General features: G+C 37.6%; 1 protein-coding gene across 1 annotated transcript; it reads right to left on the bottom strand.

The window, feature by feature from the left end:
• Positions 1-3744: 3744 nt before the first annotated feature.
• On the bottom strand, positions 3745-22214 carry LOC135692668 (RNA helicase MOV-10). Its single transcript, XM_065210909.2, has 15 exons — positions 21192-22214; positions 20454-20694; positions 18745-19010; positions 17394-17652; positions 16419-16579; positions 15680-15862; positions 13895-14042; positions 13357-13530; positions 11748-11845; positions 11118-11313; positions 10435-10572; positions 9379-9654; positions 8860-9048; positions 7487-7575; positions 3745-5688 (listed from the first exon to the last, which is right to left on the bottom strand). The coding sequence occupies exons 1-15, from the start codon at positions 22007-22009 to the stop codon at positions 5577-5579; spliced, it is 3348 nt and encodes a 1115-aa protein (XP_065066981.2). The 5' UTR covers positions 22010-22214; the 3' UTR covers positions 3745-5576.
• Positions 22215-25371: the final 3157 nt, after the last annotated feature.

The following is a 25371-nucleotide window of genomic DNA, read 5'->3' as shown; positions in this document are numbered from 1 at the left end:
ATGTTCGTGGGTAGGTTGCTCAGCACAACAGACCAAACACCATTGAGCTTTTTAAGAGAGTGGTCCAACAGAAATGAAATGATAGCACCCTGGGATAGTAATTGGTGTGCCAAGCGCTCTCTACTGTCTGATTTTACTGCTTTCAGTACATCTTTGGTGTTACGGTAAATGTCGTATTGTAGATTCATCCGACTACTGGTGTTTTTCCATAAAGCTTGAATGTTTGTGTTAGGAAAAGTTTGGAGGGCATTGCGTGAAACAGTTTGGCATTGAGTGAATTTGACAGAAGGTAGCTGAAGATCGAGACCAAATTGATTTTTGGAAAGAACTATACTAGTTAAAATAGCACTTATGGGAAGATCAAGCCACTGGCGAATGTATTTAGAGACAAGATTATCGAGGTTCTCAATGAACCAGGTCTTCGATAGGTCTGCAACAGTGAAGTGCCAAGAAACTTTGGACAATAAATATCTGTGGTACAATAGAAGTTTATTTTTGGGATGCAGAGGCAAGTCATCAATTTCTTTCAGAAGGCTGGGAAACATTGATAGCAGTTTTTCTTTATGACTGCCATTGGTCATTTCGAAGTCAAAGAAGCGGCCGAGGTATTTGAAAGATTCTCCATTTTAACAACAGGCACGCTTTGGTTGTTCACGAAAAGCTTTGGCTGGAACTGAAGAGATCTTGTTGAGTATTTCTTAATGCCAAAGGTGACACATTTATCCACCCTTATTACAAAGTTTGCCCACTGACACCATCTTGTAAAGCAGTTTAACAGGAGCTGGTTCTCCTTTTCACCACTAGTAACAACCGCAGCATCGTCAGCAAATTGGAACCAATGCACTGGTTGGAACATGCGGTCGTTTTCGATAATAATAATGATAATAATAATAATAATGGAAACATTTCATTTTCAATTCAACTTAAACTACAACTACAAATCTCACTATTACAAGGTAATTTGCAATTGGCTAGCCTGGTTTTACAAGAAAAAACTATAACAATCGTGAGGTAAAAGGAAAAACTGAGAAAAATAAAGTAAAACAACTAAAGTTAAAAAGGATGTAATTCCGGATTTGTCCATGGCTTATTTTTGCAACAAAATATGTAGTACGTACTACGAATGGCAATGTTGGAAAGTTTAGAGATGAGATACCGTTTTTGTTGTTGATCGATGGAGAGAGAGTCACACATTTTGAAGAAAGAGATGCAGGAATTGCCAAAGATGCCAAGAGAGCTCATAGAAAGATTCACAAAAGAGACACATTTGAACTTTCGCTGTAAGTCAGTTAGGAGAGGAGCATACTTGCTGTGTTTTCTTGTTGCATTTGTGTCAAGATAATAATAATAATAATAATAATATATAATATATAATAATAATAATCAATTTATTTAAAGTTGGCGCTACATAGCTATTTACAGTGAAATGAGCTAATCCAAGCCAACTGATAGATGTATAACATAAAGAATCTATTCAACTTATGAAAATGAAAAACGGGTTTGACTCAAGTATCCATGCTAGTTTTCCTTGCAATCTTGTGTAGGAATTTACGCTACAAACTACAATCCTTGCCAAGAGTCCTTGGGGCGTCCAGTTGCTTAACTATTCCGACACCGCATCTTCTCTCTCCAAGAACAATGTTGGATAGACAAATTTATCATCAACATAATCTTGATAAGAACTACCCTGGGTACCAAACTCACTATATATATAGTGAGTCTTGTACCCAGGGTCGATAAGAACCAACTGGATGGCTCTTATTGAGGGCTCAGTGGCTAGGGTCGATGACTATTGATCCAAGGGTCCCTGACACGAACAAAATTTCTCTCAGAATCGTCAGCTCTCTGATATTCCAGGCGTAGGAACCACGAGGTGTGGTCACATCGAGAGAAAGGACCAAAATACTGCTCGATAAGCATAGCCTTTCTTACCCTGGGTACAGGGCCGTCGCTAGCAGGGGTGCGAGGGGTGCGGCACCCCCCCTAGAAAATTCTTGTCGGCAAATTTTCTAAAAGTAGAGTTTTGTCGGGTTTTGCTTTCAAAGTTCCCAAAGCAATAGCTTTAGTGAACAGTTGGGATAAGATGAGGATGTGAAGTTAAAAGTATTGCCCAAAAGCTCTCAGCAATTCAAAACAGGAAAAGATAGCGCCATGGGTGTCACGGAGGGGCAAATATCCCCCAAAAACTTCAAATGACTTCCTTTCGGCAGCCGGAGTCTAGAATCTAATGTCCAATATCCAGGGCGACCTAATTTCTACCTAAAGTTTGGGGTTTAGGTAAGGGTCAAAGTTTATTAAAAAATTCTGAACGTTGATCCTGGAGGTACTGGAAGCCACTGTAAGCAAGGAAAGGGGGCAAAGTGCCTCAGGGCCTTGAGGTCGAGGGGGCTTCAAGTAGTAATGAACTCCATTTTAAGAATGAAATCAATGAAACGTAGGTATGCCTAAAAATAGTTAAAAGTTCTAAACGATTGCAGAAAATGACTGCAAGAAATATTCTGAAATGCATTTTAAGTCAATCTGAAGGGCGTGGTCGCAAAAATTTCCTGCTCGCTCCGCTCGCACAGGGACCTCGTCTTTCGGTTTTGTTTCAAAGCGAGAACATCCTCTTTGTCTTTGTCTCATGATTGACTAACGAGAACATCCTCTTTGATAAACAAAATCAATTGCGTCAAAATGTCACACCCCACATGGAAATATCTTAGGCCACGCCCCATTTTGTCGGCAAATTGGTTACTGGCACCCCCCTAAGTGAAAGTGCTTAGCGACGGCCCTGCCTGGGTAGCAGTCTGGTAGGCCTTTCAGTGCTCCAAAACTACCTTCGGGTGCTAGGTAGCAAACGAACAATCACAATGAAATTCACTGGAGAAGAAGAAGCTCTTAAAATTATAAAAAACATAATTATTTAAAGATGAGAGGGCGATGCTCTTGGCAATTCGCAAAAACCAAGTGAAAAGTGAAATTTCGGCAGGCTTTGTGAGAGGCTGGGTTAGTAAGAAGGGTTTACGATCTTCCCAAGATTTTAGGTCTTAAAATTGCATTCGGAATTCATTGGTATCAAAATCGGCCTTGGCACGAAGAGGCTAAAACAATCATCAGTTCCCAACCAATTCCATCGAAATATGGAGTACGATTAACACTTGCACGATGAAAATATTGAGTACGATGAAAATTTCAGCTTTCGCCGTTAAAATAACATTAAATGGAATGAAGTTATATAATTTAGGAACAGGTATCAACTATCTATTATATCTGTTCTACACAATTTTCTATTGTCTAAGACAATTTTCTATTGTCTAAGACAATTTTCTATTGTCTAAGACAATTTTCTATTGTCTAAGACAATTTTCTATTGTCTAAGACAATTTTCTATTGTCTAAGACAATTTTCTATTGTCTAAGACAATTTTCTATTGTCTAAGACAATTTTCTATTGTCTAAGACAATTTTCTATTGTCTAAGACAATTTTCTATCTTATTATCTTACTATCTAAATTACTAGTTCAAAGTAACTTTTATCTCTCTAATAATAAAGAAATTTAGAATAGATACTTTTAAACCTCCATAAAAGGCAAACATATTATACAAGAGAAGCAGACATCTGTCAGTCGACTATTGGCCAATCAGTAAGTGGGATAGCAATAACACGCTCATCAAAATAAAGACCTTGGAGAGCGGCCCTGTGTAAAACAACACTGTTTTACAGTTGCCCTGGTTAGTCCAGTACAAAGGAAACAACAGTTGATTCCAACAAGAACCAGAATATATGTATAATCGGCGATATAAACCATAAGCAATAGTTCAGCAAATTAAAACTACAAGCAATATTCGTCGGCGGCAATAATGTTCGGCGGGTACACTGTACTGAATTTAACGGTTAACTGCAACTTCATAAAACGGAACGGCTTCGACACGACTTCACTTCTCGGCTCTCAATATAACGACTTTCCTTGACGGCTTTAAGGCCCCGTTTACATTGCTCCGGATTCAAATGAAAACGGATAAAAAAGTATCCGTTTGTGCCTTGCGTTCACACTGCTCCACCTTGAAAACGGAGACTTTTGAAAACGCACTTTGAAAACGGATACTTTTGAAAACGGAGTCTTTTGAAAAAGCAAAAACGCAGTGTGAACACCGAAAACGGGTACTTTTGAAAACGCCAACAACAACAACAATACAGCAAGCAGCTTAGACTGCGCCAATTTGAACAATATTTCTTAACATGGCTGATTCACTCGAAGTTAGTACACTACTCGGAGGAATGTTATTGGCAGTGAGTCGTTCAAAATGTTTTTTAGCAGTCGCGAGTGCTGTAAACCAGTTCGTGGCGTTTTCCTTTTTATACAGAGCAATGTGAACGCGTCATCGTTTTTATACCGTTTTCAAATGTACCCGGAGCAGTGTGAGCAGGCAAACTGGATCGATATGAAAACGCATAAAAACGAGTACGGAGCAATGTGAACATAGCCTAAGTAACGACTGACTCAACATAAAACAGCATGGCAATATAATGAATAACACATGGCCAAAAGACAATAGGACGCTGATAACAAGTGATGGCAACTAATGAGAAATGGCATGGCAACGGATTACAGATAAACAAGAGGAACACCACTGACACGCAACAGGAAAATCTATTGTTTAACACCTGAAAATATCTATATCGCAAAAATTGGTCTGTCGTGGTGAAAACTCGATCCCTTCAAAGAACACCCCCCTAAAAAAAATTTGCATTTGCGTCCCTGCGTCCATTATATAAAGGTTTAGCAGTTGTTTGATTGATCTTAACTTACAATAAATGTTTGACTATCACTAAATTCAGCCATTGATAATGTAACAGGATATTTCTTATATTGTATAACCTCGTTTTCATTTGTACCTCGTTTAGTTTTATGTCAATCATGTAATTAATCTATTGTATGCCGTTAGTATAAATATCATGAGATTTTGTAAATAAAGACTTTTTGATATGCACGATAACAAGAATGTAAGCAAAGAACAAGATCTCATTCCTTCGTTTCTCACATGGAATCCTCTCGCATAAGTCTGCGCAATACAGCGTAAAACCTTTACAATAAGAAGGGGGAGGGGGGGGGGGGTTCTCGATTACATAGCTATACGGGAGAAGTGTTGCATCCCCGAAAAGATTGGTTCATTTTGGAAAAATATTGCCTGGGAAGGGTTATTTGAAACAAATTAGGTATATAGACCTTACAAGTCTTTCATGGTTGATTAGCAAACTATGTGCATTGGATTTTTTATCTCATTCCAGTTTTTTCGGCATTTATAAGTAGTATAAATTTTTTGTTTTGTTTCATTATGTTTTATTTAGGAGCCCCGCCTTCCACTATAATTAAAAAGCGATCTTTCTTATTTGCCTTCAAGGGAACCCTTCGAAATACCGGCGCCTCAGTAAATATGCAAAAATATTCTTAAAATAAAGACCTGATTATTACTTCAATTTAAACAAAAAAAGAATAGCGTGGAATAAATGTGACAGAAATACATGTAAAAGATGGTTAACAAGGTATGAGGATAAAGTCAATTATGATACTCAATGTTCTTGCAGAAGAAATTTCAAGCAAATATATTTAATAGATCTGCCACTGATTGTGCGAGGGAATCGACAATCTGATCTGAATAGCTGCATCCTGTATATCCACCATTTGCAATACAGTAATCCAAGACCCTGGGAAACGAATGAGAATGGTTATCTTCATTGATGGATCAGCTGGCACAGTTCCTAGTAGTGCGTACTTCTTCAAAATTGTTTTTGCCCGCCCATTGGTTACTTATAACCAAGCGATAAAATGAGCTCCCAAAGATTGATGCTCTTGAAATTCACAAAGGCTTAATTAATGTAAAACAATTTTCAGCTCTCCTTAGATTCTGGTGAAAAAGGACACCTCTTGATCGCTGGCGCAACTAATGTGTGAATGGATGGACTTCAAGAAACGAGATATTTTACTCGACAAGCAAATAAATTTTCTTCACCTTATTGACCTCTTTTGAAACGAATTTTACTGAATATATAAGCAACAACTTTTAAGCTTCTTTTCAACAATTTATTTCGATTTCTCGGGAATACGCGCGTCTCGTAGCATTTCTTGTGAATCTCAAAAATCATAACCTCAAGAAACGAGATACCGGGGAGGCCAAAAAACGTAAGTAGCATAAGTAAAATGCTTTTATTTTGTAAAATATCCTTTGAAGGGGGGCTTATAAAAAAGAGGGGGCTAAATTGAGAGAAAGGGCTTAATAAAAATTTGTAATAAAAAAACAAGTGGTAAATTTCTTTATTATTTGCGAAATAAAAAACATCAAATCAGCCTTCTATATCAATAATATTGTCATCGTCATCATCATCAATTATTAATTCTAGAATATCTTCTTGGGCCATGTCGCCCTTCTGAAATCGAGCATTCGAAAAGGTCGACTTCATTCCTTGAAGTACCAATGGCCTGTAATTTTGGTAAAAGGCTCTCACATGGCCCGTGCTTAATGCAAATTAAATCTTTGTCTCCAAATCTGTCGTGACGTGACTGGAAGAGACATGGTGTGAATTTTGATTTGATGCGAAGTATTCAACAAAATGAAAATGAATAAAATGAAAATCACTGTTTTTTGTCAAGTTTACTTATTTCAGCATCAGTGAAAAGTTGGGGGGGGCTAAATTGAGAGGGGGGGGGGCTAATTAAACTTTTCCTTCTGAAAATGGGTGGGGGGCTAAAACGAGAGGGGGCTTAATTGAGAGAGGAGCTAAAAGGAGAATTTACGGTAAGTAAAATGCTTTTATTTTGTAATAAAATATGGCTTTTAATACACTTATTTATCAGGGCTGGCCCCCTCAAAAAAAAGTTGTATTTCGGTCTTTGTGTCTGATGGCTGTTTAAGTAAGGATAAACCAAATGTCAAAATTCTTACACTCAAGGCTGTTTAAAGGAGACTTCGAGTTTGAGAGCAACATTTTGAGTTTCTGGTGAACTGGTTACTGCTTACAAGCTTTTAAATGGCTTTTCATCGATAGGTGTTCTGCCTGGGTTGCTAAAACTGTATCAGTTATGGTTCTAGCAGCTTGGAATTTTTGTTAGTGGCGATTTAATGTCACAAATATCAAGTTCATGAGAATTCAGAGAACGAGGAACGGGAAACAGAAAAAGGAAAACGCTAATTGCCAGATATTTCATATAATTTTAGCAGGCATTGTATTGATAGCGAAACTCCAAAGAGCGGGCACCCTCAATGATGGATGCCCCCCAAAAGTTGACAAATGATTTTACACTTGAATTTCTATCATCTATTTATTCAAAATCACAGTAAACAATGGTTATACAGTAAGTCTTAAGGCAACAAAAACCTTACAATGGATTCAAATTAAAGTCCCAAAAATATGTAAGTTCTACTATAAGGCTAAAAAAGGAATATTGCCATGGCTAAGCTAATGGGCAAATACTGCAACGTGAAAATTTTTTCGAGAAATCACTTACCCTTTCCAATACTTATCTTTTGAAAGAACGAATGGATTTCCAATCATTACCAAAAGTGCTTGGGCACGAGTTATGGCCACATTGAATCGCTATAGGAGAAACACAGTAGTAACTCTATCATTATTCAACCAGTCTCCAGGCAATTCATCCACATTTCATACTGAAATCAGTTTTTAGTATAGTAGGATACAGCGCCAGGGCCTAACACAATGCAATCTTATCTATTGATATGGGAGTTGACAATACACAGTGGAAAAAAAACTAAACTTAGGCTATGTTCACATTGCTCCGTATTCGTTTTTATCCGTTTTCATATCGATCCGTTTTACCAGTTCACACTGCTCCGGATACGTTTGCTAACGGTATGAAAACGATAAAGCGTTCACATTGCTCCGCTCTGGATAAAAAGGAAAACGCCACGAACTGGTTTACAGACCTTGCGACTACTAATAAACTTTTCAAACACCTCACTGCCACTAATATTCCTCCAAGTAGTGTACTAACTTCGAGTGAATCAACCATGTTAAGAGAAGTTGTTCAAATTAGCGTGGTCTAAGCATTTTGCTGTGCTGTTGTTGTTGTTATCGTTTTCAAAAGAATTCGTTTTCGGTGTTCACACTGCGTTTTACGTTTTCGAAAGTCTCCGTTTTCAAAAGTTTCCGTTTTCAAAGTGCGTTTTCAAAAGTCTCCGTTTTCGCAGCGGAGCAAGAGGATACTTTTTTATCCGTTTTCATTCGAATCCGGAGCAATGTGAACGGGGTCTTAAGTATGTAAAAATTCAAATTGTTCATAAATGAAAATCAACTTAACAATACATTATCTTGAATGAACTCGAGAAAAGGGAAGTTCTTCGAAAAAAAACTGGGTTGCATCACGAGAAATTGAAAGCAGAAAATATTTTGATTTTTGAACGACTTTGCGAAAGCTGATAAGAAAAAAAAGAAGCTAAATGTTGAATCCTTCCTTTTTAAAAATGACTGAAAATAAAACAAATAATGTAGACCTGAAAAGTGAAAAGGAAAAATTATGATTGTTAAGTACTTTTTATTGCCGTAGACAACCAAATCAGATAAGGCCTGTGTTCCTCGCTTTAATGACAGAAGTATTTCAACATTTTCCGAAGTATTCCTTTGAATTATAAAAATCAAAATAAAATCTCAAAATTAATCAAAAGAAGATATATCCCAAAGGAAACACCCGATGCCAGCAGCAATTCAGTTTCTCAAAAGCAGGCTGTGTAGTGTTACGGGCAAAAATATCCTAAATATTTAGAGATTAAACTGGAAGAAAATTTCACCCATATCGCAAAGTGGAAAATAATTTACCGTGGCACGGTTATGGGGTTAAATGTAAGAGCTGTAAGGCTAACCAACCTTAGGGTTCTTTAAAAAGCCAAGTCGAAATGCGGAGTCAGTCTTAAGATATTCTTCGTTGCTTCGAACGGTTGAAATAATAATGATTCTTCGCTCCTGGCCTTGAAATTCTTCAACAGATCCGACTTTGATCTCGTCAATTCTTGGCGATTTAATCTTTTTCTCTAAAAGCTTGCGAATCTTCGAAACCTGTATGATTTATTGGTATTAATTACGCTTAAAGGTTAACTTAAATGTATGATTTAAAATATGGATGCATTTTCGGTGAAGATGGAAAGAGTCTAAAGCTAAGAGTCTTGATTTTTTGATGTTATTTAATGTTCAGGAAAGCGTTTCTAACGGCAATAAGTGTAGTGAATTTAGATTAAGAAATAAATTAAAATTCTTGTTGTGTTAGAAAGACACCATTAATTGGAGTAAAAGTCAATGTTAAAAATATCCCACTTGAAAAAACTGATAGAGTAGCAAATGCTTTCTAACAAGCTAGAACCTTTTTAAATTTCAGAAAAGTGTACTGGCCTGTTTATGGTAAGGTGAAATTATACCAATCTCATCTGGAGTGACACCAAGCTTTCGCTCTTCGAGTAGAGATTGTGCATACTTCACTACTACAGCTGCCTCCTGGGGATTGAAGAATGACGGACTATTGCCTTCTCGTTGATCTTCGCCAGTAACTCCATGAAATATGATGGGGAAATCCTTGGCAGGAAGCTCTGCCCATTTACAGAGAGTTGTCGTCTTGAAAGTGTCTGCCTCCGGAATCAGTTCGTTGTCATAAAAGTACTCATTTGGTTTCTAAGAAAATTGAAATCTCTTAGGCTTTTAAGATATGGATCATAATTACCTTGGAGGTACAGGTATACCACCTTAATCATGATTCCCATGAAATACGAAAGGGGGCTCAATTTTCAGGAAGTCGGTACCTACGGAACCCAGTATTTAGAAAATAGTGTTGCTCTTTCTTTTACAACATGGGTAGTATGCTCTTATCCATGGCGGGCTCGCGCCCCTTAAAAATATATCAAACCCCTTTGCTTCCCAACGGACAATTCCTCTTTTTTCTACTACTTTCAAACAATGGTCCCCTCTAATAATCCTTTCAACGGTGCTATTTTACATTTGCTGTATTAAGATCTACGAGGAAATTTTGAACAGTTTCCAAACATTTTTCGACAATGTTTATTCGCCGAAAATTTATACGACGCAATTTGTGGGCTATTTACTTAGGAATACAAATAAATTTGAGACTTAATGCAATTTCAACAGAGTGGTGGGTCCTGTCAGGGGACTCAGGAATGGTCCATTCAACAAATTGCAAAACAGAACTACTATCATTATTGGCTCTCTACACTTCACGGAAGTTTTTGTCTGTGACGCAGGCTAGATGATAACATATTTCTGAGAAGATATTAATCGGGATGAAAAACAAGTAATTAATACTGTAATTAGAGAGGCATCGCATTTGGGGTCCCTCATGACTCTGCTCCTGTAACTATTTTGTTCATATTAAAGGATGTTTTCATAGTTATAGCTACTAAAATATTCGAAAGTATGTTGGCAAAAGCCAGTGCTTACCTTGAGAATAGCAGGGTGTGAACGATAGTTCTTGATTAGTTTGGTGATGAATTTGGAATCATAACTTCCTTCTGCAGATTTTTGGTAAATAGGTCCCGAGGCCATCAATCTCTCGAGCATTGAAAGCGACAAACCATGCTAACAAGAAAACCACAACTCGTATGCAAGGAGGCAATTCAAGCAGTTTGAGGACGATGACATTAAAAACAGTGGAAAACCTTAAGCATAACACAATAATGAAAATGATCATAAAAGCTCAAATTCCCAACTGCCCGTGGCAAGTTGCTTCCATACATGATATTGTGGAAGCTACCTCTGCCTAAGAATTTTGTAGAATTCTTGTTGATTACAAGGGTTTCTTAATTCAAAATCAGCCCATGATAGGTGTGGAGGGCTGTCAATAAAAGTCACTTCGTGCAGCCTGGTTTACCTGGATAAGGAAAGAGTTCCATTGAAAAGACATGTGTCATAAGCGGCTACCTTAGACAAAGACCGAGATACAACTCTTTGTTTGGGGGGGGGGGCAGTTGGGAATCTCGGTCCTTGATCTTAGACATAAATTATGGAATGCTCTCACTTTACATTCACACCTATAATAAGAAACTATGTATCCTCTGCAAACAACACCACAACACCATAATCTACAAGTTTTACTTTTCACTGTTAAAAGTAGAATATCATACCTCAATGGCAATTGGTGACCGCAGAACAGGGCCAAGCTGCCGAGGGTCTCCCGCCAGCACAATTTGTCCTCCCTTCTCATTCTCTGGAGATAGCAGCCCAGCTAGTGGTATCAATGCTTCGGGTTCAACTGACTGGCCACATTCATCAAGGAAAATGTGGGTAAAGAACATTTTTCCGACACCCATACTGACAATTCTTTAGCAAAAAGGATAGAATAATTATAAAATTAGCACAGATTGCAGAATGAAAAAGATAACAAGAAATAATTGGCTCTAGAGGGAGCTGACAGTAATACTCCCTTCTAGATAAACATTGAAGTACCTTTTACAATGTCAAAAATTGCAAGAAGAAATGACTTAACCCTTAGAGATCCAGAGGGAAAGTACTGTCAAATTAATTTGTGATGATATAAAGGGTCCACCCCAGTAGTCTTTCCATCGACCTGCAAAATACGTCGGCTGGTCTGCTGGCAATCCTTTTAATGACAAGAAATGCATGTGCTAAAATAAACATTGAACAAAAACTGAAGCTGCAACGGGCAAGAGAATGACTTGGGGCATCGCACTAGGGTATTCCAAATTACAAGTTGAATAAACTAACATGTAAAGGAAGTAAAAATAGCGATTCACCTTCCTGCCGTTGTCATCGTACAAACAACAGCTCGATAATTGTCGATTTCTTCAAGTGAAGGCATTGCAAACAAGTTATTTTCGATTTTGCAGTAGCTCTGTGTATAATATCAGAAGAGAATGAATAATTGATCATCACCATAAAAATGAATGAAAATGACGATTGATGACCAATAAGTGTCGAGGGAGGTCGAAACAAGAAGATCAAATATCATGGCTTAATAGTAACGTTACAAAATCTACATATTTTTGAAGTTTTGAATTTCGACAACACAACCTCAAGAAACCATGACTTTACCTTAATAACCTTTAGAAAACGTTTTGATGAAATTTCAATTCTTGGGAACTTCTCGAAGAACGATTTATTGGAAAGTTGTCCTTCTTTACAAGAAAGATCTAAATCGCTTACAGAAAAGAATATCAAATATGATACCTGAAACCATTACCCTCTTATTCAAAATTAAATTAAAAATGGCAAGAGTTTACATGTATGCTTTTTAACTGCAAGAAAGCATTTGATTCTGCCTCTCACTTGATGGCAGCAAATGAAAGTGAATTTTAAAAATTCAAAGCAATGGTCTTTAAGACAATGCAAAGAGGATAACATGGCTTTTGAGAGATAAAGTAATAGAAGTGGGTGAATCCTTTGAATATCTTGGAGCAACAATCAGGTCAAATGCTCCTTCACAGAGGATGTTAATATTCAACAAAAATTGAACGAAGCTTACTACTCCAATAAGTAAGTGCAATGAATTTAACGGTTAACAACCAGGACTATTTCTATATTTTCTCAATCTATATTTGATCAAACGATTATTCCAATTCTTTATTATAAGTTCGAGATCTTTTTGGCCTAGAGAACTTAATTTATAAAAAAAAGGAAATACACGATTTGATCATATATCAAAATTGATTGCATGCTTTAGTGCAGAGGTGTCCAAATTATTTTTTGGGTTGGCCATGGACAAAAACTTACTGCACATGCGGGCCAAATGAATGATTACGTAAATCATCGGCAAATTTTGTATAGAACAGTAAATATATTATATATATAGTTACATGAAATATTACATGAAAAGTAACATAAACAGTTGCATTAAAAAGTTATCAATATGAAGTGTAACATTTATTGTTTGCAGAAAATTTATTCACATCAAACATTAAATGTGTAGTTGACGTGCAAAGAAAGTCATGAAAATGTTTCTCTGCATGCTTTGATTGTAGCTTTTACTTGCTCTGTTCAGCTTCGTAATAGAAACTTTTGCTTATAATTATAAGAATGTAATATTTCTTCATTGACTAAGCACGGGCCACAGTATAAAGTGGCCACATCTGGCCGGCGGACCGTACGTTGGACACACTGCTTTAGTGTGTAGAACACGACCGTTCTGACAACTCTAGATGCAGTGGATTCGTGTAGCACCGTCATTCAAACAGTTTCGGTCTAGCTTTTAAGCTTGTAGCATATGCAAGCTTATCATGTGAGTGAACGTTACAACAAGATAAATGTCATTTGGAAACTTCTTCTCAAAGGAACCTTCAAGCTTTATGGCAGACGGAAGTCTAGCAAGATACAATAATAAATACATTGATGATGACTAAAGCTCACCTTTAGGTCATACTCGTCAGGCAATGAGTCCACAGATCGTGAAATGGCGTTCAGGCGAAACATTTTCTTCTTCAAAATAGGACATGGGTTGAGAAGCCTGTGGAAAATCAAATCAGCGGCACTGTTGGATGGTGCACATGCCAGAATACGGCTATTTGGAATGAATCGTAAGACCTGTAAAAGCAAAACTGAATCTTGAACGGACAATACAGTGACAAAAAGGGACAGCTAAACTGGATATAGGTCAGTGGCATAGATAGAGTGGGTCAGAGGGTGCGAAAAAACCCCCTGTAAAGCTTATGAGTAATAGCTACTGCGGAAAAATAAAATGTTTGTCTATATTTTAATTGTGTTACATTTTGAGAGGAAAGATTTTAAAGCTGAATAAAACGATTTCCTACGTTGTCTTAAATCAGATGGGTAATCTCATTTGGTACTTAAAAATTCCCTATTCATTTGAAAAGAACGAATATCCACAAAGGTCCTTTTCTTTGCATGTAAGAAGTATTCAACAAGAGGCAAAAAGACAATAAGTTACCTGTCGCATTGCTTCGACCGATGTAACGGTTTTTCCAGTTCCGGGTGGTCCAAATATGATATATGGATAAGGCATCGAGACACCCCATAAGATATTTTTGACCGCAGTAAGCTGCTGTGGGTTTGATTCAATCTTTCTATCAAAAACTCTGAAAAAATAAAAATTCTCGTCTTCTTAGGAAAAATTAACCTAAAATCAAACTTAGGATAAAAGAGTGAATTCCCATATTCCTTTGCAAAAGTGGAAGGACTCGTGGCGACAGTGTAGGGCTATCCCATACTTTATGAGAATCGAATCGTTTTACTTCGAAATCTTTAAGAAGAGATGACACGCATGTTCACATGAGCAAAACTTCGATTGGCGCGAAAGATTTCGCCTAGTGGAAATCCAGCTACAGAACATCATGTCTGTTCTAGGCCAATCGATGTAAAGCAGACCCACGCACCGAGAGAGGGGGCAGGGGGTAGTTGCGCCCGGCCCCAGTAAGCAAAGAGGGACCCGCTGGTAATTAAAAATATGAACCTTGATAATATGGTGATTTCAAGTAAACAATGTTAAAAACATAATCCTTGAACAAAATGGTGATTTGGAGATAAAAAACCATATCTGTACTGGGAATATCTTTTAAATATGAATAGAAGTAAACAAGAATTCTATGCGTTATCCTTGCAAAAGTTATGTTAGGTTTATTGCTATTTTAGGTTTATGCTTTGGCTAAGACGGGGTCAGATGTTACCCTAGGTACCAGATGTGGATAATCTATAGAAAACCATACTAGAATTAAAGGAACACTAGAGTTACGCCACGGAGCCTAGATTTTCAGGGTTCATATGTCTCTGAGTTGCTAGAATTGCTAGAAACATTCACTGATTTCCAACGTTAGCTGTCACTATTGGCATGTAATGCCGGTACTTTGAAGTAATTCTCAAATAGAAGTCGAAAGAAAGAATATACATTTGATGAAGAGAAATTTTCAAAATATTTATTTGTCTCAACTTCAGTAATCAGCAGGCATCTTTAGCTATTGTTTATTGGTCCAATCAGAGTCGCCCAATCTATGAAAAATATGCTTAATCTTTGCTTCCTTTTCATATTTCATTTCCACTTCTTCAATATTTAAAACAAACAAAGCTTTGTTCTAAGACAGCGATAAAAATGGCCTAGCAATAGCACTAATGGAAATTACTGTCTACAGGTAAAAGTGTCCGATGTTGCATAGGCAGAGCTGTCCACGCTTTTGGTGTATAGAACATCACCGTCTAAGTTGATGCGGTCATCAGGCAACTCTTTTCCAAACGGTGGGGTGGTTTCCTATTTTGTCAGCACCCCCGTACTACATTCCTTAACCAATGACTAGCTATAATGTATTTCTTTTGTTGTCTTTAGCCAATCACTTTTCGTCTCGCAAATCAGGGTTGGGCGAAACATAAATATTTAACGGGGGAGCGCTGGAAACACTTTTTACTAGAAAGACCATAATGGTACACTCCGCGAATAAAAAATACATTTATCGTTGAATAAAAAGCTTTGCAAATCACAATGGATAAAAAGTCAACGAACGAAGAACAACACAAAATTATTAAAGTTTTAAACTGCAGAAAAGAAAGCCAAATAATATGTTGAAGAGACAAATGTCTCTGACATTCTAATAGCTCCTAAAGATTAATAAAAAAACTCCGCCCACGCAGTCAATGAGCACGCACATTCCAGTCAACCAGCATGTTCTTAGAATGTATTGGCGGGGGGTTTTCCCCTAAAAGAATTGGTCTTCAAAAGAATCGGTACCTTATATTAGAGACTGCTACCTCAGGAAGAAGAGGTTCAGATTGCATTTCCCATTTGCCTTCAATAAAAGGAAATTCATTTTCCTCCATCATATCGCTCGCTATGTCAACAGCACGGTGCTGAAGACGAATTGGTCCACGGTTGAACGAAAACCGGACATCGTGTAATCGGCCAGGGATGAAACTATCAAAAAAGAAGATATAACATGCAACGAAAACAAGACTATCTCGACATAATAAGTTTGGAATAAATTTTAATGTTCGTTGTTTATGGCATGGATAAAATTGCGTAAACTTAAAATCTTCAAGGTGATATGGCATATTCTCAGGCAATGGTAAAAACTTTCTACAGTCAAGAAGCCAAAATTCTGTAACTGGATTTCGGACAACATACTAGCAACAAACCATGAAGAAAAATTTGTGGTCGTAATCCCACTTCATTCTAATGCCAGCATCATCTGTACTGACATTAGAAAACGCAGTACTAATACCAATCTTAATAACCGGGCAGCAATATTTTTCAAACCAACATTTTCAAAGATCAAGACTCTTTTTCAAATCGATTTCCCAGCCAGAACTATGAAGCATAACTTATCCTCGGTGACCAAACCACATCAAGCACCCCCGACTTGCCTTCCTAATTTTGAGATTAACCGTTTATCTTCTGCATGTTTAAGACTACAGAGCCTATAATGCCAGGAGGTTCCTGAAGGTCACCATTCTGGTACAGAAGGAATTACCTGGCATGAAACTTCAACAGCACTCTGTCTCTTTCTACAACATGTACATAGCCTTCATACTCCTTTTTATTTGCACTTTCTTGTGACCCAGAGGATTTGTGGCGTGCATAGACTTTGTCCCCGATGATAAGAGAAGGCTTTCCTTCTGCAAGTCCAGGGACCTATGAAAGAAAACTATCATATGAGTCATACGAAAGACAATAGCCAGTATTAAACATGTCAAAATTATTACGTATCAGTTTATTGTTACCTCGAAGAAGTCAGGCGTGTGCCTTAATCGAATATGGCCCATATAGAGGACATATTAACTCAATACAGTAGAATCCCGTTATATCGTACTCGGTTATTACGTACTTTCGGATATAACGTACTGGTGTGCTTGCTCCCGGCAAAATATGTGCTTGGTTTTTACTTACCCTCGTTACAACGTACTTCGGATATAACGTACTCAATACACTGGTCCCTTAAAGTACGTTATAACCGGATTAAACTGTACATTAGAATAAGTTTGAAGCTATGAAATCGTCCACATAGCAGTTACTTTGAATTTCAGACATTCATTCTAGCTTAATTCCCCTTTGTTGATATAAGCACGGGTAGTCTACATAAGACATTGACATGTAGAGGCGTTTATTTCTCTCAAAACCCAGAAGCAGGAGAAATAGCGAATTTGAGGGTGTGCATTGCAGCTGTACAAAGCTCTCGTCTAATAAAAATTTATGTTTGGCTTAGAGTTATGTTTGGCTTTCTATCACATTGCATTAGTTTGTATGCTATCTTTAGGTCATTTATATGTTTTAAGAAGTCATTCATTCTAGCTTAATTCCCCAAAAATTCAACACAGACTGAGATTCACATGAAGGAGCGGAAGCGGTGAATTTTTGGGACACTTCTCAACATTTTTTTTCTTACTAGAGAGTTCTGAGATCATTTAACCTCTGGGCTCCGCTAAAGCGCGGCCCGTCAAGTGCATACCTCTAGTGCCACATTGGTCGAGCATTTTTTCATTCCAACATCATGCATGTCGTATCTTCGAATATCAACCTCCATTTGAAGCTCTTCAAGAAAAAGAAGATTATGGAAGCGTTTTCTGTAGCTGTCGGGACTGTCAGATTCTTTCAACAAAGCTTTGAGACCTGAAAATTCTTTGGACTTTTGGTTGTTGATAGCGTGATGAATGTATCGTGGAATTTTAAACTGATCCAGGCTGACTGTTGATCTCGAGCTTGAACCACTGAAAAATATCAATTAATCACCAATTAATCACCAAATTGTGATTCCATAGAAAAGTCCCTAAATTTAAGCGACAAATAATCTACTATTCAGAATAGGATACTAAACAAATTTGCAAAGAGGCCGTAAGCTTAAGGTTAGAGCATCGTTGAAAAATTTTCTTTGCCCAATCCCATGTTTAACAGTAGGAAATTTGAAATTGGATAGGACTGCAAGCAGAGGAAGGTCCTAGGAATCTTCCATTGTCCATTTTAGATTGAGTTTTAGAAACAATTCAATATTTACTGGGAAATTAGTTTGGCAATTTAAGTAGTAGGCATCAGTGTCTTGCATGGGTTGTGATAGGAACTGGTTATAATAAGCCTCACTACCAACTTTGATTGATAGGTCACATGGCTACAATAGGCTTCCGCTTTATACATGAATTAATTCTGTTTTGTTTTGTGAAAACTAAGTGAAAATTGAAAACATTCATTCCTGAGGATTTTAACATACCGTAAATCCTCGAATTAGCCCCCTGGGGGCTTGTTTATTCTTGGTATTTTTGGATGGGGGGTTTTTCAAGAGGGGGGAAGCTTATAAAATTATAGTGGACATCAAGAAGACATCATCAAAACACCAAATCGAGGGGGGGCAATTCGAAGATTTACGGTAGCAGTGGGGGCTTATTCGAAAGGGGGCTCATTGAAAATTTGTATTTCTATGGTGGGGGCTTATTCGAGGGGGGCCTTTTTCAAGGGTGGGGAGCGAATGCGAGGATTTACAGTATTGCCCCTGTGATTCCATAAGCCTTATGAAACCCCTGTGGGCAATTCACTAATGATTCGGCCACCGTGGGAAGCAATTTACATGGCGAAAAAAAGGCCAAAAAGTCCACCCCAAAAATCTTGACACACTGTCTAGTCTAAATAACTAAGTTTAAGCACAAAAAAGTGATTTATCAACATGATGGCTGATTGATTAAGCAAAAAACTTCTTCAGCATCTACCTGAACTATGAGCAAACAAAGCAAAACCAATTGCTTTCAGTCAGTGAGATTGAAACCCTGGCTTAATTCGAGAATACAAATCTGTATAAAGCTGTTACCTCTTACCTATCAGGAGGGATGCCAGGGATGATTTCCACAGCAGGATCATATATGGTCTGCCTTGAGCCTAAGGGCTGGTACTTGTCATTTGACCTCATTTCATCAATATCTGGATTTGTTGTCTCAGCATGCAAAAATATGCAATGTTTAAACTTTCCAGGTATATTATCGTTTTCAAAGTTTAAAACCAATGGGCATTTGCTCTTTCCAATTCGTTTGTTGTTATACCAGATGCTTAGCTGGTAACTTTCTCCAGGTGAGAGACATAAACTCTGAAGAAAACAGAAAAAAATTTTAGGGAGAAAAATATTGCATTTTGCAACTTTTAAAGAGATAACTGTACTGAAGCTTTAATTTTATTTCTGTAGTTAAGACAAGTCAAAAAGAAGACTTTGAAAGGCAAAACACCACTTGGACTTGCATAGTGGAACCCCCCACATTCCATTGAAATCCTCATTGATTAAATTTGTGGAAAATTTATTGAAAACCGGAATATTTGGGAAAATTTTTTTGATACCCCCCCCCCCAATACTTGAGGTGTTAGTACACTCCTGGTCTAGCCCCCATGCCCCCATGGTAAATTCCTAAACAGTTATATTCAGGGATAAAACAAAAGGTTGCTTGATTATTTGCTGAGATTATAAGTTGCTATACTTGAAGCTTTTCTGTACACTTCTGCAATTACCCCCTGGTCCCTCATTCATGAGGGTTACTGAAACACATATCCGTTAGAGGGAACACTTTTGCATGAGAGACCGTTAGAGGGGACACCTTTGCATGGGGGACTGATGAACATACTACACCTGCATATCATATCAGACTTTTTGGGTTTACGTTCTCCTAAACAAATACTATGTTAATTTCCATATGAAAAATTCGAAAAAATAAAAAAATTTCCTCTTTTTTGCTGTCGGTCTTTGTTAACGCAAAATTCTTTTTCAGAAGACAGTAAGAAACTTCAAAAACTAACTGCGTCTTATAAGATACTGACTATTTTGTCCATCATCAGAACGAGGATGTAAAGCTTATTTTATGTCAAAAAATTCTTTGATTTGCATTTTATTATTTTCCTTTTAACACTCTCAATGATTCTGCAACAATGGAGTATTGCCACAAAGCAGACAATCAAGGTTTTACCATCAGCCCATTTATAATTGCCATAATTTTAGTAAAACCAAACATTTTGATTAATGATAACGCCATTTAATACCCACTTGCATGGAGAATTTTGTCAACATTATGCTTAGGCATAGAGTCTTTGATTCCAAAATTCCCAGAAGTAGGGGTGGAACAGACCCATGCTAATATTTCATTTTGCATCCCCCCACTCCTCACAAATAATCAATAATAGTAGTGAAAAAATTCTACTATTTTGCCCTCAGCACCAACACTGCCCCTTTGCCCTAGTCTTTTGCAGACGTCCATGACAAATGCCAGATTAATAACTTACTTAAGGTAGGATTTCCACTAAATAAATAAAATCGTAGCTGCAGTTGACGTCTTTCCTACCAGTTTCTGCATATTTCATATGTTTCATACTTGCCTGTTCTTGTTTCCTACTTGCCTCTTCTTGTTTCCTACCGGATTCTACTCATTTACTGTTGAAAAAACTATGAATTGTGAAAGGAAAGTTAGTGACCTATTGGAGTAGCCTAGTTTGCAGGGAAAATATTATGTTTTTTATCCTATAATTTCAAAATATATAGATATATTACCGTCAGTTTCTCTGCTATGTTCATTTTATCTTTGACTGTAAATTCACCATCAAAGTTGTCCAGTAGCTTGTAACCAGTGAAGTAAATAATGTCAGACAGATTTTTCGAAGTAGCATTTTTCATAGTAACTACTACTTTTTGTCCCTCTGCCCCTTTGGAAAAAGTGATAACTCCTCCATTAGATATGACACCTTCATCATGGTCTGATGTTATCTGTATGCCATCATCTCTTTGAAGCTGGCTGAAATTGTGATAAAATTAATAAAAAATCAGCTTAAAAGCTTAGGGAGGTCTTTGAAACCATAATAAAAACTGCAAATAATAACTTTTGAGAGAAAAACTAAGTTAAAAAATAAACAACAAGTTGGGAGAAATCTAGAAAAACTCATAACAAATGTTAAGCATTTAAGAATTATACTATTACTAAAAATGATCTTGAAAAAAAGCCATTGGCCTGTGCGACAGTCTCTTGACTAGGTTCAGGTCTGCTCTTGTTATCCTAAGAGTAGGCAATTTAGTTCAGAATAGAAAACTGGTTGTACGATCCACTTTGAAGTGATACATTTTACTAGCATTTATCAATACAAAACCATATTATATGTAAATTTTCAGAGCTATATGGATCTTCAAGGTAACTGTAATTTACAGTAATTTAAGTAAATTAACCAGGTTAAATCAATAAAATTGTATCCCTTCAAAGATTTTGAATTTTTATATGCAAAGATGGTATTAAGTTACCTTCTGCTGCCAAAAATGCCGTTCATTTTCCTAATATCAAGACTGGAGATTGCAGGGGTTGGTGTTGACTGACTTCGTCCAGCTTTGGCAAAGTGCTGGTTTGTCGCTATCTTCTTGGCCTTCAAGTAAATTATTCTTGCATGCCCACTTGTGAACTTCAAAAACTTCTTATTTTTCATTTTTTGAACCACCCGGGTAAAGTCTTCGCTGTTATGGGGAAACATTCTATTGAATTCATCGAGCAGCTCTGCCCGGTCCTCTGGTTTACTGTCGCCCAAATCTTTCAGGTGCGCTGTAAACTTACCATATAACAAGTTAGGATTAAATCCAGGCATCTTTTTTTCTTCTTTCTTGTATCTCATTTCTAAGACACCGTGTTTGATTAACTTCACAATTACATCTTTCAGGGCAACTCCTTGATAGGTGTATTCATCCTTTCGTTTTAATGCTGCAAACATTTCTTCTAGCGTCTTAATAGAATGCCAGGATCTTGTTCGTGCAAAACGACAGAAAAACTCATTGCAGACTTTGTTGAAAACTCTTGTTTCTACCAATTCGAAATCTAAGTCGACCTTTGCTCTAAAAACTACCTTGCCTTCAAGTATCTCCTGGAACATACACACTAGATCCCTTGAAACACAGAAAAGCTCTTGATAATAAGACAGACTGTCATTTACGCAAAATCTTGTGGAGATTCTTTGAAAAAAATTCTCAATAAAGAGTTGGAACGAAGCTGGGTCGCAATATTTTTCCTCGTCCCATGCTGAACGCAATGTTCTAACAGCTTCATCGCGTGGCAAAAATGCTCTCATCGCCATTACTTCTGTTGCCAGAATAGCGTATTTTTGAGTATTTTCTCAACTGCTAATGAATATTTCGATCACCCAATTTAAACGTCTTCAGCAGGAAAGCATAATTAAATCTGATCTGGTAAGCTTCTTGAATAAGATTGATTCAAAGAGACAATTTACCAGTCTGAACAGGACTGGAGTGACTTCTACTCTTGCAAAATTTTATGCCATGCTCTGTAATAGGGTACTTATCAGGAACAGGACGGGGGGCTGTAGGAACTTCCTGTTGTCAAATACTCAAGGGACAGGACAGAGAAATAAAGTTCCAAATGTGTATGCTTGCGTACGTAGGTAGGTGAACGCAAATAAGTACGGTTAGACAGGTTTTGTGTAAACAGAATGCCTGAGTGAACTCAAATGGATACGGATCTTTTTGGAACCGGTTTGGGCTCGAACCAGTGGCGGCTCCAGCCTGGGATAAGTGGGGGGGGGGGGGGACAAAAGGTCTCCCAAGAAATGTCATTTACATGTGACGATCTAGATAACGTACATACCCCCCTCTGAAGTTTTCTCATCAGGTTTGCAAGAATCTCAAGGACCAACTCTCTGAAAAAGTGGGGGGGGGGACTAATCCCCCCCATTCCACTGGCTCGAATTTTGAAGTAGACAAATAACATAGAGATGACAAATACTCACAATGCTTTTTTGATAGCATTATTCGGGGGACGGACTTCACAAGTAATGAGAGAAGCCAGGGCCGCCGCTAGGTGGAACGGGCCCCGGGGCATAAGAGCCACGAGCCCCCACCTTCTTGGGTTTATAACTTGCCTAGGCTAGAATGGGCTTTATACCTCACTTTGTTGTTTCATTCATTCAGACCAACAGCTACGTGATCCGTAGGCCTCTAACCATTATATCCACCAAGCCGTATCCTTATCCCTTAGACTATCTTTTCAGCATACCATAACCCCAGACGTTCGCCCACTCTTTTACATCATCTATCCATAGCATTCTTAGTCTTTCACGAGATCTTCTACCTGGAATAAACCCCTCCATCATGTTACAAATTACTGTGCCACTTGATCCTCTCGCAACATGCCCACAAAGCGTAGCTTTCCTTTTTTTAATGGTGTCGTTCAGCTTAGGGAATGTATGCATTTTCTGCAATAATTCCTCATTTCTAATTCTATCTGTCCATTTGATTTTCAACGTTCTCCTGTAACACCATAGCTCAAATGCATGTATATATTCTTTTATCACTTTTCCTATAGTACATGCCTTGCATCTATGAGTAAAAACTGACCATATATTCGTTGTTAGGGTGTTCATTTTTGTGTTTATGTTTATATTACTGACTAACAATTCTTTATGGCGTTGGAATGCCAGTTTTGCTGTCGCGTTTCTTTTCCTTATTTCATCTAATCATTGCCCATCCTCGGCAATCAATGTTCCAAGATAACAGTAGCTTTTTACTTGTTCCAAGACTACTTTCTCAGGTATTATTTGAATCTTTGTTCAGGGCCCAAGCCACCAGGGGGCCGGAGGGGCCATGCCCCCCACTTTCCTCGAGAAGCAAGTAGTTTTAAAGTTGCAGTAAAAGGAGGAAAAGCCTTGGCCCCCCACTTTTTTTGCGAAGTAAGTAGTTATAAAGTTGCAGTAAAAGGGGTAAAAGCCTTGGCCCCCCTACTTTTGAAATCGTGGTGTAGGTTGTTTTCTTCGCGTTTAATTCCATTCCATAGATTTTGCATTCTTCATTAATAAGCCTTACTATCATAGATTGGAGCTCTTCTTCTGTTTCCGTAGTAATGATGGTGTTGTCTGCGTATCTGATGCTTGTCATTTTGATGTCATTTACTTTGATTCCTGCTGTGTCCTCTAGAGCTTCTTGTATAAGTTCTTTGCTGTACATATTGAACAGAATTGGTGATAGAATACAGCCCTGCTGGACCCCTTTCTTGATCTTAAAACATCTTGATTCACCATTTTTTGTTTTAACTATAGCTATTTGATTCCAATAAAGGTTATTGATTAGTCTTATTTCTTCCCGTAGTATTTCGTATTTCTCAAAGATTTCAATTAACTTGTTGTGTTTACCTCTGTCCAAGTCTTTCGTGTAGTCAACAAAGTATATAAACAATTTCTTCTCTTTTCAATCATCTTTTCGCTGAGTATTTGAAGCAGGCAGATACCGTCTCGAGTTCCTTTCCCTTTTCTGAAACCGAGTTGATTTTCATCCAGTTTTCACTCTGCTAAGGGTGAAGTTCGTCTCTTCATAATCTGTAATAATATTTTGGAGGCATGGGATATAAGACTGTGTTAACTACTTTTAGCTTGGTGATAAAGGTGAACTTTAAGAAATCTTCGAGCCAAGTACTTGTATTGTATGTAGCAATCATTTATGATGGTTTTAATGATTTTTAATCCGTCTTCTCTCATGTGTTGCAGTAGTTCTGCAGGGGTTTGGTCGACTCCAGTTGCTTTGTTTTTTGGTAGACGTTTGATAGTTTCAACCATTTCGCCATTCTCTATTTTGACTTTGATAATTATTGCCCTTTTCTATATAATCTGGTCGTTCATCTTTTTAGATATTTCTCCCTATCAGCCGGTCTGGGGTTATTTTATGCAAAATACCCTAGGCTCGGGGGGTAAACAAAGCGTAATTTTTGACGAGGACGTGCCATTTTGGTTGAAAAATTTGGACCCATAATTCCGCAAATGTCTGAAAAATGTGACCCATAATTCCGCAAACAAGATGAAAACTATGCCCATAATTCCGCAAAGCAAATAAAATCTTTAAAGCACATAAAAATTATTAAACAAATTTTGCATGTCCTTTTCCCCAAAATCTCAACATTACATTTAATCACAATAAATGTAAGTAAACTTCTGCGCCCCTCTCTATCCGATATGGTTTTTCAAAACTTTTTTAGTATCACTTTACGGGCTTTTTCAGGCAAAAGCGTTGATGAAATCACGAAAGTAAATCTTTTTAGCATTATTAGTTTCAATTAGCATTATTATTAGTCCGAAAATTGTACCATCTGCAAATTTTACAGTCCGAGACTTTTGACCTTCCAAAAATTTTACTGGAATAAAAAACGTAATACAATTTAATAAATCATCCAAACATCCATTGACCTACGGTATTTCCCATTATATACTTTCCACAATGTTTCCTCCACGTTCCATGAAAGAGCAGACAAGGCGCGAAAATTATTAAGGAACATGACCGATTAAATCTGGTGTACGCTTGTCTTTTTTTAGCATTACCGTAAATCCTCGAATTGGGCCCCCCTTCGAAAAAGCCCCACTCGAATAAGCCCCCCACCCCAGAACTACAAATTATCAATAAGCCCCCCCCCTCGAATAAGCTCCCACTGCTACCGTAA

The sequence above is a fragment of the Rhopilema esculentum genome, chromosome 3 (assembly GCF_057945365.1).
Source record: "Rhopilema esculentum isolate cy_ngs chromosome 3, ASM5794536v1, whole genome shotgun sequence".
Taxonomy (NCBI): domain Eukaryota; kingdom Metazoa; phylum Cnidaria; class Scyphozoa; order Rhizostomeae; family Rhizostomatidae; genus Rhopilema; species Rhopilema esculentum.
Note: the sequence above shows the minus strand (reverse complement) of the source record. Positions and strands in the feature narration are given on the sequence as shown.